The sequence below is a fragment of the Arvicanthis niloticus genome, chromosome 1 (assembly GCF_011762505.2).
Source record: "Arvicanthis niloticus isolate mArvNil1 chromosome 1, mArvNil1.pat.X, whole genome shotgun sequence".
Classification (NCBI taxonomy): domain Eukaryota; kingdom Metazoa; phylum Chordata; class Mammalia; order Rodentia; family Muridae; genus Arvicanthis; species Arvicanthis niloticus.
The window spans coordinates 80,965,134-80,979,488 of record NC_047658.1 but is presented as its reverse complement, the minus strand read 5'-3'; the positions used below and the strand labels follow the sequence as shown (position 1 = coordinate 80,979,488).

The 14,355-nt window shown below is 46.9% G+C and overlaps 1 protein-coding gene across 8 annotated transcripts in view; it reads right to left on the bottom strand.

Annotated features, from left to right (window-relative positions):
• Bmal1 (basic helix-loop-helix ARNT like 1) overlaps positions 1-3,420 on the bottom strand; it is a 31,600-nt gene extending 28,180 nt beyond the window's left edge. For 4 of the 8 annotated variants that reach the window (XM_034505006.2, XM_076941072.1, XM_034505014.2 and 1 more), the window contains exons 1-3: positions 3,281-3,420; positions 1,206-1,244; positions 933-974 (exon numbers count right to left, since the gene is read on the bottom strand). In XM_034505006.2, the coding sequence (XP_034360897.1) occupies positions 933-974; positions 1,206-1,244; positions 3,281-3,420 (221 nt within the window). Of the gene's footprint in view, positions 1-932; positions 975-1,205; positions 1,245-2,587; positions 2,677-3,280 lie in introns of those variants that run through there. The other 4 variants (XM_076941082.1, XM_076941093.1, XM_076941088.1 and 1 more) reach the window with 4 other exon arrangements.
• Positions 3,421-14,355: the final 10,935 nt, after the last annotated feature.

Sequence of the window (14,355 nt, the reverse complement as noted above, 5' to 3'; positions counted from 1 at the left end):
AGTACTCGGGTCCCACAGCAAGTGCCTCTGCAGCCTGTGAGCAGCCTGTGTGTCCTGCTGAAGCCGTTACTTCTGTCGGGTAAAAGTGATTAGTACTAACACATTCTTGGATCAACCAGGACCTGATTAGATGTAACAGACTTTTGGCCTGTCCCTGGGCTTCCTTTGAGGGCTGTCATATCACACTCCGCCCCTGGACTGGCTGCCTATTTAGGTAGGAGGACACTTCCTGTAAGTTCTCTCCCTGACAGATGTGTACCTGGTGTTTTTTGACCATCTTCCCTGATAGGGCAGCATCATCAAAGGAGAAGTAGGTACAGAACCACAAGCCACCTGCTTGCCTGCAAGGGAGAAGCTAGAACTCTCAGGTCAGCCAGTGTCTGCAACTTGCTGGGCCTGTGTATCATAACATGACCTCAACTACCCCTAGCTGTGATGGCAGGAGGCATGAAGACTCAACACAATGGTATCAGCAAGTGTGACAGACAAGAAGGACCAAATTAGGAGATCTCTAGGGAGCAGGAATGCCCAAGATCTGGCCTTCAGATGCTACTTGCTGCACGGTAAAGTCAGAGGTGAGACTCTGCCTGGGAATGGCATCTCAGCCATATGTCTTCTGGAGGGCCAATGAGCAAAACGCCATCTGGGAAGGTTGGAGAGAATGCCATCCTGGAATGACTTTCTCCCTCCAAATCTCCTCCAGGTTAAATGTGAGTAGACAGCAACAAGTCAGGGCCAGCTCAATATGGGGGAACATGGGGAGAGGTCAAAGGACAGATGCTTGAATGAGCTAGAACCTGCTGCCACCCCCTCATTTTCCCGAGGTGCCTGAGAGGACTCCACAGACACAAAGCAAGCACACTGATCCACCTCAGCTGCTCCCTAAGCAGCCGAAAGTACATTTTGTTGACAGACTCAGAGGTTTGACTTACCTTGCATTCTTGATTCTTCCTTGGTGTTCTGCATATTCTAACCTGGAGGGGAAGGCAAGAGATAAAGTTCAATCCCCTAGAAAGGACTGGAAGAGTTTCACATTTCTGTTTTCTCCCCACCTAACCCCTGATGCCTTTCCACAGACGCACAAGGAGTCTTGGTTATTAGCCACGCTAGAAATGGGAGATGGAGGGACAGTCTTGAGCTCACATTCATTGAGCCAAGAGAATGGCCACAAGATAACTGAAGTTCAAGTTACTAGGGTATGGTACCTTCCATGAGGGTCATCTTTGTCTGTGTCCATACTTTCTCTGCAAAAGCAAGAGGAGATGACCACGTCAATACAGATGTGCAGCATAACTTACATCATGTCAAAGGCGCTCATTTATCCAGAAAGCTCAAATAACCATGATCTAGAAACAGATGTCTAAGAGTAACACGAGAAAGCACAATCAAGTGGGCACTACTATAAAGCCTAGACTGGCACTCCACGTTACCAAACAAAAGTTCGTAATAGTCTCCATAGGGTATGTATGTTAAATAAACTAGTTTATATTATGACTGTTTGAGAATTGGGAATCAACAATGTTTATGGAGACTCTTAGTTAACCAGAGTAGCCAGACATCTGTGCCACCTCATTCCTTGGCTGTTCTGGATAAATGATAGATGAAGCTTACTCCATTTCAAAATGTACCAAACACTAAAGATACTACTGAGGAGTCTATTTGTTGGGGGGATGGGTAGGTGAGGAGGGGTTAATGAAAGCACTAACAGACAGTAAAGAACAGCCAGGGCCCCAGGGAGCATCTCAAAGGTGCTGCCACCACAGGCTGCTCCTGGGCCAGGTGGGCAGCCCCAGGTTCAAGAAATTGGGAGGAAGAGGAGTAAGGGGCTGAGAGCTACAGAGGGTTCCGGGCTCACAGCAGGGCCTGCTGCCCTTTCACAGACCCAAATTTCATGGTATTTCGTAGTTCAGTAAACACAGACAGAAATCCGCAGAGCAAAGAGTTCCAGTCTCTTTCCAGGGTCAGCTTACTCCCTTGTCCAACTCAAACACTCATCAGGAAGGCAGTGAGTGCCTCCTGGACATCTCTCCTGTCTCCCATGTCATCTAAGGGAAGGACTATGGTTCATTAAACAATATAAACTGTTCTCTGGGATGCTGGATTCATCAAGGGCATTGGAAAACAACAGCTCCACCTAGGTACCCTGGGTATCTTCACAGGCAGTTTTCCTGCTAGTCCAGGGACTTGGGGGGAAATCAAAAGGATATAAGGCAAACATGCCCCCTTTGTACCTGCAATTATGTCTACTGCTGTGCTCAAGCTTAGCCCCAGGTGAGAGGAAGCTGATGATCTTAACATAGGAAAACTATAGGAGGGCAGAACAATGAATTCTAGAAGGTAATTGGCAAAACTTTACAAAACTGGAGTGCACAAGGAAAGCTTGAAGTTTACTGGGTGACGATGAGGCTGGAAATCACAGGTCTAATAGAAATCTTACAGGATGTTGGCTCTGTCGGCATCTGCCCAAGCAAAACCTTACAAAAAAAGGCCCTTGTCTGTGTTAGGGAATGAGTGCTAAGCCCTGCGGTCCTCTTGCCCACTCTCCATCCCCTGACAGTAACTCTCTCAGTGAACTGGGATGACTTACACATTAATCATAGCATCTCCTAGGGGGTGTCTGAGCTCCAGCCTCTGTGTTCCCCAAATCCGACCTGTGGACTTCAGCAGAAAGGACATCTGCTACGGGATCTACCTCTTCAGAGATTTTTCTACTCAATTCAACAAAAGAAAAGCTCTTCGACCCCACACGGCTGCCTCAGTGAAATGGAATCTGCCTCTGACCATTCTATTTTGTCTTCCTCTCTAGCAGACTATGGGGCAGGGGAGCAGGTAGTGAGAAGGAATATGTACTTACGCAAAAGCAAAGTCATCACGTCTAAAAGGAAACAAAGACTAGCAGGTACTTGCTAATGTAAATAGTGTCAGTGTCCATCAGCTGCTGACACCTGGCTTCTGTTCCTTCCCTCAGAGAGGCTGATGGGAGCCCTCCCTGACAACAGTTCTCCAGATTGAGTTCTCCTACTCAAAGGAAAGCCAGGACCCTGCTTTAAGGCTATTGTTTTCCCCTGTGACATAATATAATCTGGGAACAGTAGGTGACATAAACACCTCAGCAGTGCTGCTGGCCTTCTTTGCTGGCCATTTAGGAGCAGATGAAGCTAAAATCAAATGTGCAGGACTGGAGGGGGCCTCAGCTGCCCACCCCTTCCTCCAGGAACAATGGAGGGTAGGTGCTCCATGCCCATGCACTGGCATGAGCTGACAGTTCCAAGGGCCTTACTGGTAGTCAGTGGCACTGCCTTTCCTCTTGCGATTGCAGTCCACACCACTGGTGCCCAGGGAACCAGAGAGCAGGTCGGTGGGGCCAGGAGACATGAAGTCACTGATTGTTGAAGAAATGTCCATTCTCTGGTCCGCCATTGGAAGGAAGGTGCTAAAAGGATTACAAGAGAACACTTACTTCTTAAATACTTTATTTTTCAATGTTTTCAGTTATGAGGGAGGGCATGTGAACATGAATGTGGTGCCTGTGGAAGCATGAGGCTTCTGCTCCCCCTAGAGCTGGAGTGGCAAGCACTTGTAAGCTGTCCCTCGTACATGCTGGGAACTGAACTTGGTTCTCTGGAAGGGCAGCATGAGCCATCTCACAAGCCCTGGGAGAGTTATTTCAATATGCTCGTCTGTGGTAGTGCAGGGGCTGGGTGGCACTGAGGACATGGGCAGGGGAGTGGGAAAAGCATCACACTCATTTTGAGAGTTTTAGTTTGTAATCTGTGAAGACACTACACCTTTTTGCAGGAGTCTCTGTGCCCAGAGAAATTTAGTGGCTTCCAGGACTTACACTGGGGGAAGAATAAGCCAGGCAGAGACTTGGGGAGGTGACCCAATGTCCCACATATACTCAGACATTTCCTTCTGATTAACAAATATATTATCCATGGAATAAACATGAATCATAAGGATGTTTGTACTTTTGCTATGATTTTTGTTTTTAAAAAGTTGTGGAAAAGCACAAAATATAAGAGGTATATAGATAGCTGGGGATGGTGGCACACACATAGTTCTTGGGGGAAGCAGAAATAGGAGGATCATGAGTTCAAGACCATCCTGGGCTACATTAGTAAGGCCCAGTCTCAACTGCCATTCCTCTCCAAAAGAAAGCATAAGTCCTAGTGCAGAGTTAATATGATTCTTCTCTCTTCCTTATTAGGCAAGGCCTGCCCAGTCTTCACTACCCCACCCTGTCTCCACCCCATCCCCTCTACCCACCACCACCCTTGCCCCCACCTAACCCTTTTGATCCCAGCATAATTTGATCTACTTGCATAATTAAAGACATTACAAATGAAAGTATACGCCATTTTCCAAGTTCATATTTTATAAGCATACTGTTCAAAAAAAGGTTATAAGTACCTTGCAAGGGACTCTAACTTCAAACCCTGGTGAAGAGGGGTTGCCCAGTGGGCCTCAAAGGGCTCCAAAGTCCACAGGATTTGACTGGGGCTGTCACTCCCACCCTCTGGGCCCAAATTCCCACATCTGCAAAACAAGAGGGTAAGGGTGAGAACCTGTTTCCCAAAGTCACTATTTCACTCTCAGGCAAGTAACCAGACCCTCCAAGCAGGCCAATGCCAACTTTTACACACACTTCCAGAATCTGTGTCTTTACTATGCATGTGTCTCTATTTGTTACCTCTTACAATTAGTTTCTAAAAGCAGGACAACTAGTGGGCAGATCTGGTCATTTCTGTCTTTTAAAGAGCTCCTGCCAGTTTCAAAGTCTCACTATTTTCCACTGCTTTCCTCATTACTGATGTTTGCTCATCCCTCTGTAGGCATCTGTCTCCCCAGACAAATGTACTTGGTCCCAATCTCTCCACCACATGCCTTCCACTTGGTGTTCAACTGTGCACTTGAGAAAAAGTACGCTTCAGAGGCCTGCGGGGCTGCCAGCCTTCCTCCACATTCCTGGCCAGTGTTGTCAGGGACATCCTGTTGTCTCTCCTGTCCAACTTCCAACATCCCCCTCATTCTCACTTTAGGTGATAATTTTTCTCCTTTTTCTCTCCTTCCCACCCTGCTCCTACCTCAGAACAAGAGTCTGAAGCTAAGGCTTCATGCATGTTGCCAAATGCCCTACCACTGAGCCACACCCCTAGCCCTGCCAGCTAGGCTTCTGTAAGTCAAATGATGGCCGACATCACAGCTCTCAGTACCAGTGGGTACTGCTGCTGAGGCTCCCCAAACTCTAAGGCCTGTCTGAACTCTACTGCTCTCATCTGATCAAGACTATCATTGCAGGGGCCCCTCCTGCCCAATCCTATATCATCTGTGTTCCCACAGATGGGTCATTTTCACCAGGATAAACCTCAGTCACAGAACTAAATCTTGGAGGAAAAAAAAACCAACACATTATTTTTTCCACAATGCAGGGTATGGAACCCAGGGTCTTTGCTTGCTAGGCAAGTGATCTAACTTAGTACTGTGCCATCCCCTAGTCCCAAATAAACTGTTTGGGACACTGTCTTCCTACTGTCTCATTTTCTGTCTCTAGTTTTTTTCTTGGTTTCTCCATACAATCTCAGGTCAGGATTTTTTAAAATTTAAATTAATTTTACTTTATTTTATGCAGGTGAGTGTTTTGCTTGCATGTATGTCTGTGTACCCACTTGTGTACCTAGTGCCCACTGATGCCAGAGAAAGGTGTCAGATTTCTTGGATCTGGAGTCACAGTGAGTTGAGAGCCACTGGGTGGGTGCTGGGAATTGAACTCTAGTCCTCTGGAAGAACAGCTAGTTCTCTGGACTTCTGAGCCATCTCCACAGCCCCCAGGTCAGGTAGTATCCCTTCGTGACATCATTACAACACTGCAGTTCAATTGCTCGTTCAATAGGGGCCGTCCTTTCCTAAATCAAGTGGCCCCTAGCGGCATCAGCACTGCCGACCTCTCTCTGGATGCTGTCTCTGGCTTGGAGAAGCTATTTTCCCATAATTCTTCTGTTTGGGGATTTGCTCTTTTATTGTTCTCAGCCTGGCTTTTCATCTTCTTTGCCTCTCGACTAACAACCCCATGAGTACTTTCGGACCCTGAGCTGTCCATATCCAATCCCTAGAAGCTCCTACTTTGACTGTCTCAAATGTCACGCATACTATGACAACCTCAAGCTTCTATCTCCAGCCTGGCTGTCCCCTGAATTCTAGACTTGCACAACCACCCATCGGCCCTTATCTCTACCTAAGCATGCGACAGAGACTCTATATTGACACACTTGTGCTCCCTCCAAACAAGCCTTTCAGGCCTCCCTATGTAGTCAAGTGGCCTCTATCTTTCTGGCTCCCAGGCTCTGGGCCAAGAATCCATCTGACCCCTCCATTTGTCTTCTTATTGGCACAGAATTAAACATACAGAAGAGTACTGCTAACTGTCACTTCCTTAGAGACACGTCTTTGAAGGACCATACAGTATGAGCCCTGCCGACACTCCTATTCTACAACCCTACTTAAAACTTTCTAATTCACATTTTCCCTATAACAATCTCCTTTCTGTCTTCCCTAAGAAGTGGTCGGCACTGAGGAGCAGGGGCTCTACTCTACTGACTGCCCACAGCTTAGTGTGCGGAACTCTTTCTGGCACACAGAAGTGTTCTACCAGGAGACTGGGCATAAGTGAGATAATCTGCATATGACAATATGATAATCTTTGATTATCACAGATGTTGTAAATGCTTTTTCTTCATTGTCCATTATCCTTTGACTTTTGATTTTATACGTAGTATTAAAATATTATAAAAATCATAATACAAATATATGTAGTCAAGTAGCTTCTATCCTTCTGGCTCCCATGCTCAAAATTCTTCTTTATACCAATATTTTGTAGCTTTTAATTAATTAATTTTTTTTAGACAGGATCTTGCTGTGTAGCTCAGGCTGGTCTCAACTTCCTAGTGGTAGGATTATATGCATAAGTGACCATGCTGGCTAATACTTTAATTTTACTCTTGTGTGCATGTGTACATGTTCATGTGTGAACCTGTGTAGAGATGTATATGTTCATGCAAGCACATGTGTAGAGGTTGGGTTTAACACTGGGTGGTTTCTCCAGTCACAGTCCTCATTTCTTGAGACATGGTCTCTTACTGAACTCGGAGCTCATAGACTGGACTAGGCTGGCTGCTGGGAAGCCCTACAGCTCTACCTGTGTCCATGTCCCCAACACTGGGTTATAGTGTGTCCACTTCCCCAGCACTGGGCTACAGTGTGTCCACTTCCCCAGCACTGGGCTACAGTGTGTCCACTTCCCCAGCACTGGGCTACAGTGTGTCCACTTCCCCAGCACTGGGCTACAGTGTGTCCACTTCCTCAGCACTGGGCTACAGGTGGATGCCTCTGTACTCAGCTGTTCTTTTACACTTTTAAAGACTTATTTATTTTTATGTATATGGATGCTTTTGCCTGTATGTATGTATGTATGAATAGGCACTATGTGTGGCTAATACCCTTGGAAGTCAGATGAAAGCACTGGATCCCCTTGAACTGGAGTTACACATGTTGTGAGCTGCCATACCAGGGGGTGTAGGGGGGGAGGAACTGAAGTCAGGTTCTCTGGAAGAACAGCCAGTGTTCTTAACCACTGAGCCATTGCTCCACACTCCCCTTCTAAAATTTTTAATTATATGTATGTGTATGTCTGTGTACAGAGTACAGGTGCCCACAGATGTCAGATGTATTGAATCCCCGTAAACTAGAGTTAGAGACGGTTGTGGCAACCTAATGTAGGTTCTGGGAATCAAACTCATGTCTTATACAAGAGTAGTATATGTTCTTAATTTCTGAATCATTTCTATAGCCTCTATACCCAATTTTTTACATGGATCCTGAGGTCAAACTGTCATGCTTGTCTGATAAACAGGTTGTCAACTGAGCCTTCTCTCTAGCCTCTACTTTTACTTTTTTACTTACAAATCTAATCCTTCTGGCAATTGTCCTGATACATCATTTACAGTCACACATTTCTGCATTACTGTCCCAGAACTTCTTCTTAGGCCATGCTTCCTGTTTCCAAACACCTAATGTGGCACCTCTGCAGACTCTCCACATTCACTTGTCCTATTTTGTCCCCTAATCTGGTTCTTTTAATTCTACTGTCACACTCTTTTTACAAGGAGGCTTCAGTACACATCTTAATGTATGGCAGGACAAACCAATTCCCTTCATTACTCTCAATTTTCAGAACTGTCTTAGCTATTCTGACTTCTTCTCTGGGAAACATCTTATAAAAGTCATGGTGGGTGGCCACTGTTGACATTCACGCCAACCTTCAGAGAAGCAGGGGAAGGCCTGAATGCACACCCCTGTCCTCCTGCCTTGGTGGCTTAGAGATGCTTGGCCCCTTGTACATGTCAGACCTGGGGTGCCACCAGTGTCTGCCACTCATTTTTTTTTTTAACATCCCAACATCTGAAGGCCCCTAACAGCCACCAGCTGCCAGGGGCTTGGGGTGAAGGGACTTATTTATTACCTGAAGTTACAGTTCTCAAGCTTCGATCCAGCATGGGAGGTGTGAGGGGCCACTGTCCTTGCTGGTCACCTTAAAGCGACTTTCATGTTTTGTAACTTTCTTCCAGGCAGTCAGCTTCTTCCAAATTCCTACAGTAGAGACCAAGAAACGAAACGAAACCCTGAGGGTCACACAGGAATAAATAAATCTGGGGGTCTCTTCTGAGCTAACAAGGGTGAGGGAGCTAGCCCCTGACTCATGCATGACAGGCTCCCAGTATTGATACACCCATCTACCGCCATACTCAATGGCTCAACACTGGCCTTTTTTTTTTTTTTTTTTTTTTTTTTTTACATCCTTGTGACATCTGAGCTGCAAAAGCATTAAGGGCTCTGACAGATGCTTTCTATGAAAACCAAGTCTTCTAAGTAGAAATTCTTGGACACATCCTTAGGAAAGCTGGGTGAGTTTTATTACTTCTTTTACCGGGTTACATAATGACTGAATAGCCGGTTATTATTTTACATCAGACACTTACTGACTTACATGGGTCAATGTATTTAAACTCAGCCGTCACTCTAGGAGGCAGATACTGCTGTATGCATTTTTTGAAGGGAAGACCCAAGCACCTGAAAGGGTGACTAATTAGCCAAAGCCACACTGAGAGTGCTGGGCCACCAGAAGCAACTGACAATATTGTTCAGTTCTAAACTGGGAGTGGTGGCTTTTGGCTGTAATCTCAGGAGGTAAAGGCAGGAAGATAACAAGCTCGAGGTCATCTTCAGCTACATGTTAACTTCAAAGACAGAATGGCTTACAGACAGCCCCATCTCAGACAACGGTGCTGGATGTGTAGCCCCACAGTTGAGAGCTTGTGCTTGTCCTTGAGCTCAGTTCTCAACACTCATGTCAGATTGCTCAGAACCACCTGTAACTCCAGCTTCAAGGGATCCAACACCTTCCTCTGGCTTATGTGGGCACTACACCCATGAACACACAAGCACACACACACACACACACACACACACACACATACACACACACACACACACTTTTTTTAAAAAAATAGTTTTTAACAAGTTGCTCAGCTCTCAATCCAAATGAAAAGTAGTCACCAGAGCCCAGAGGATTTAGCTTAAATAAATGGCAGCAGGGCCAGTTCAGGCATTTAAAGAAAATCCTTGTGAGCACCAAGATGTCTAGACATACCCAAAGCTAAGAGAGACACAATGTCTACAAGGGTTCTTGTCAGCCAAGTGGCTACAACACCTCCTTCAGCCAGGACACAGGCCCTGCACTCTGCTCTTCTGATCTCCATGGCAGCTTCCTGTATTCGAGAAGAGACAATGTGGAGGGAATACAGGGGCCTTCCACATCTTCTATCAATGCGCTCTGACTGCAGCAAGCGAGACGGCAATTGTGAGTGCTCCCCTGATCTAAAGCAAAAGATCTGCCGTTACACTGGCCAACCCTTGCGGTCTTCAGAAAATGCCTTGATGGTCCTAAGATCTTGGAATGACTGACTATCCTTGGAATGACTCCCTCCCTCTCCGTGACTCATCCATGCCACCTGGCTCAGATCCTTCATGGTTCAGCTCTGCTAACTCTAGGCCAGGCACATGCAAATGTTTTATCTGGAAATCTGGCTCCTCTAGCCTCCAAACCACAGTTGGTAAAGAAACAAGAAGTAGTGATGCAGTCTCCAGGCTTAACATATGCCATTTCCACTCCATTTGATTCTTTGTACAGCTGCACACTGTCTTCTCAACTCCCAAGTCAGCAAGGCCTGCTCTACTCTGGGCCTGAATGTTCATGTTTTCTCTCTCTCTCTCTCTCTCTCCCCTCTCTCCCTCTCTGTGAGAGTGTGTGTGTGTGTGTCTGCCTTTCTGTCTTTGTCTCTCCTTCCCCCCACCAAACATATTCTACCCCTCCACACTCACACAGCCCCAACGCTCCTCTGAGGGATGGATCTTGCTATTTCCCAGCATGCCCTGCCAATGGCTCTGTCAGATCCTCTCCAGATCCACCCCTCCCACTATGGCCAGTGAGAGAACTTGCTTATTGCACTCAAAGCCTCGTTTTTCCTTAAGCCAGAAAAATTCCAAACTCTCCAGCAGGGTGTGCTGGGCCTTACTCAGTGCCAGCCCATTTCTGCCAAATACTACCCAGGGCCAAGGCCAAGAAGAATCATCGGGGAATCCAGGAGCTGGGTGCTGAGGAGGGCTCCCTAATATGGAACCCAGTCTGTTCCCTGGTAAAGTCTTCATGCTATTTCAGCTGCCTATCTTCTCTGTTCCACTAGAACCCTGCAGACAGTGCCTCAATTATGGACAGTTGTAACTGTCCTGTGCCTTACTGTAAGTGACCAGACAAGCCTGGGCCTTTCTCCCTTCTGTCCCTAATCAACAAGACTTCACTAGATTTACAGATCCTTGATCCACAAGAAACACCTCATGTTGACGGACTTTTGTAATATTAAATTTTACTTTATAGAAATTATAAATAATAACTGCTAACTTAGATGCTGCTGTTATCTACATAACACGAAACTGCAAAGGTGTTTCTTACAAGTTAGACAAGGTGAGGAGGCTAGGGCAGATATTACAACGTTATTTTTGGAAGATTTTTCTTTCCAAGAAGGTGTTCTTAGATAGAACAACAATTGAAAGTGACGGGCGGGGAGAGAAACAACAAGAAGATGAAAACCCAAGCTTTCTGTGTTACTTTCTTCTGAAGGGGCTTGAGGCAAGGCAGAGAGGGAGTCCCAAGAGTCACTAGGTACCTATGAAAGGGACCTTTGCTGGCAGAGGGCTCAAAGGACCTGCCCTTGGTGCAAGTATGCAAACGGCACATGAAGGTCACTCTTGAAGCCTGACCTGTGTCTTGCAGTCCAGGGCCACACGTATACCCATTTCTGAGTAGAAAGTCCTAAAGGTAGAGAGAAGGTCTCACTGAAGAGCCAGAGGAAGCAGATATGAGGAAACTCCCCTGCCATGTGCCTGGAAAGAATATTAGGTCTCTTCTCCTCCTTCCCTCAGAGTACAGGGACCCCCGAGCTCCATCTTGGGAAGCAGAAGGTGGAAGGAATTGTCACAGCCCAGGCTGCCCTGGCAGAATGGTTACAGTAGCCAAGAAGGGCAAGGCAGGAGTGTTAGCCACTAGTGGGTACTCAAAGGAGACACGGAGAGGCAGTGCTTCTCTGAGCAGGTCAAGACAAGGCTAAATGCCAACTGCCATTCTACCATCTGCAGGAGAGACAGCCACATCGAAGTCCTCAATCCAGACCACAGGTCCATGTTCCTTTGTTCCCATTCTTGCCCCAGGACCGCAGAAGACCACCTGCAGATAGGATTTATGTTCCAACAGTTATCTGCCTCATGCTAATGAGACAGCAGAAGATGTCTCACCTCTCTCTCTCTCTCTCTCTCTCTCTCTCTCTCTCTCTCTCTGGGATTAAATCACTTTTAAAAATCACTAGTTATGGGAATGTAGAGACAGTTCGGTAGTATATTGATTGCCTAACATGTCCGAGCACTGGGTGGTGGAAGTGGGGGAGCACTATTTGTGTTAGTGATAAATTCTTCCTGTCAGCACTCCTGGGGTTCATTTTCCTGTAAATAAGCAAAGAATTTGAGGCACTGGGCAAAGCTCCCTAATTGACAGCTTTTAGATGTTCCCTGGCTACTCTGAGCAAATGGGCAGCAAATATGGCCAAACAGCAGGCCGGATGGCTGTACGCCAGCAATGGCACTTTGGAACACTCCCTGGATGCTTTGAGGAAACTGCATGATGGTCTCTGTTAATTGCTCTGTATTCTGAAGGCACAGATCCAGCCAGGACAGTTCCAAACAGTTTGTGATGGACTTCTTGCCACTACAAGCCTCAGTGAACTCTAGGTGAACCTGCACACATTTCTGTCTAAGCCTAGGAAGGACCACTTTTGTGGCGGCCAAGCAGAGTACAGCATTGTGATGGATGCAAGCAGGAGCTTTTCCTGGAATGTAGAGTTTACTATGATTGGTACGAACACCTTTCTCCAGTCACGTAAGTCTGGGAGACACCCCACCACGCATCCTGCACTGACACAAAGCTTCTCCTTAGCAGTTGTTTCCTACCTGCTTTTCCTAGAATGACTGAGTTGGTACCATGAGCATCAGCAATGACAGTGGAGCAGCGGCAACACCAAAACAAAGAGCAGTGGAGTGGCCTATCTGGCAGGTGAGTAAGAGTCACAGAGCTGAGTAGTCAGCAGGCCAAGCTGCTAATGCGCACCGGAGCTGACTGCACTGACAGCTGCAAACAAGGCAGGGCCTCAGTCTCAATAGTCAACAGCAAACAAAATGGAATCCAAAGTCATTACATTCAAGACTCTTTCTGTGTGGCTAGAACGACGAAATGTTTAAATAAATGCTCGACAGCAAGCCAAGGCAACAGGTGGCAGCTGCCCAGCAAGCAGCACACTACCCAACTCCAGGAGGGGCTGGTGCACTTAGGTGCCATTACAACAAAGTGCCAGCAGGTGGCAGTCGAGTGTCTTGATGCCTCATGAGCAGAATGGAGGAGAAAATAGCTTATTGGTGTGGGGGGGGGGGTGGCAGGTTATTGAAGGTGAAGGGGTGGGACCTAGGAGCAGGTGTTAAAAGTGTTGACTGGATGGATATTAAGGAGTACAGAGTATTTTACTCTGAAAAGCACTGGTTTTGCAGGACCTGGGGACAAATCATTTCTGGCATTTATATGCCCAATCCCACCAGTGCCCACAAAGTGCTCAGAAACCCTGAGGTTGAACAAAATGAGGTCATACTTGGAGCTATGGGGCTGGACTTGTGAATACAGGGTTCTGTGTGAAGAAAGACAAGGCCTCCCTTTGTCAAAAAGCCCTCTGATACATCGGAAGGAGGAAAGTTCACAGAATTCTACTTTTGGATGGTGCTGAGGGCTAATCCAGAATGCCAGGGCTCTAGGGAGAAGCCGCAGGCTAGACTGGCCTCACAGAACAGTCTGGGCTATGATTCCCGCAAGGCACGTTCCAACGCATGTACTTGTGGCTTTTGCCTTACTCTTCCTGACAAGAAAAATAAGAGTAAGCTACGGTTTCCCTGCCCACCCCCAAGCCCCTAACCACCCCATCCATCCCACCATACCTCATCCCACCCCTAGCCCCCACCCCACCCTACCCCACCCTACCCCATTCCATCCCACCACCAAGTATTTGGAAAGAACGCCTGGTCTTGGCTTGGACATACAGCCTTCCAGTGGCATGGGTGTGGGGAGCTACCTGGATCCAACAGAGAGCTGAGCAGCTGCCCAAACTCAAGCATCCCAGGATGAAGGTGGAGCAGACAGAATGTCACATGAATAACTGAGTGGACAAGAAGCTACAGAGTTGATCATTTCCCAGGCATGAGAAAAGGGACCACAGTGACCTGAGTCTTAGGAACACCAGTTCCCCTTCAAGTATTCAGGGACCATCCAGAAGAGCACTACCTTCTTGTTTTAGGGGCTCTATAAAATCAGGACTTAAAGTACACCTTCAGATGGGAGATGGTAGCCAGGTTTCAAAACGCAAGACCGTCAGGCATTTGAGCCATGGGTCCAACACACACCAGCAACATAACACGGGGCACAGGGCCTGGCCTTTGTGTCCCAAGGCCTCCTGGCCTGCATACCGCAGTCTCTGCCTCTTCAGTGAGCTGTATAAAGTACTTAGCATGGCACCTGCCAGGTAACAAGCCCTTAGTGTGAGCTACTTATTATTTTCTCCATAGACATCACGAAAGCTAATGTTCTGTCCCTATGTTACAGAGGAAACGAAGTCGGAGGGAGTAACTTGACAAAGTCTGAGGTTTTACAGGATA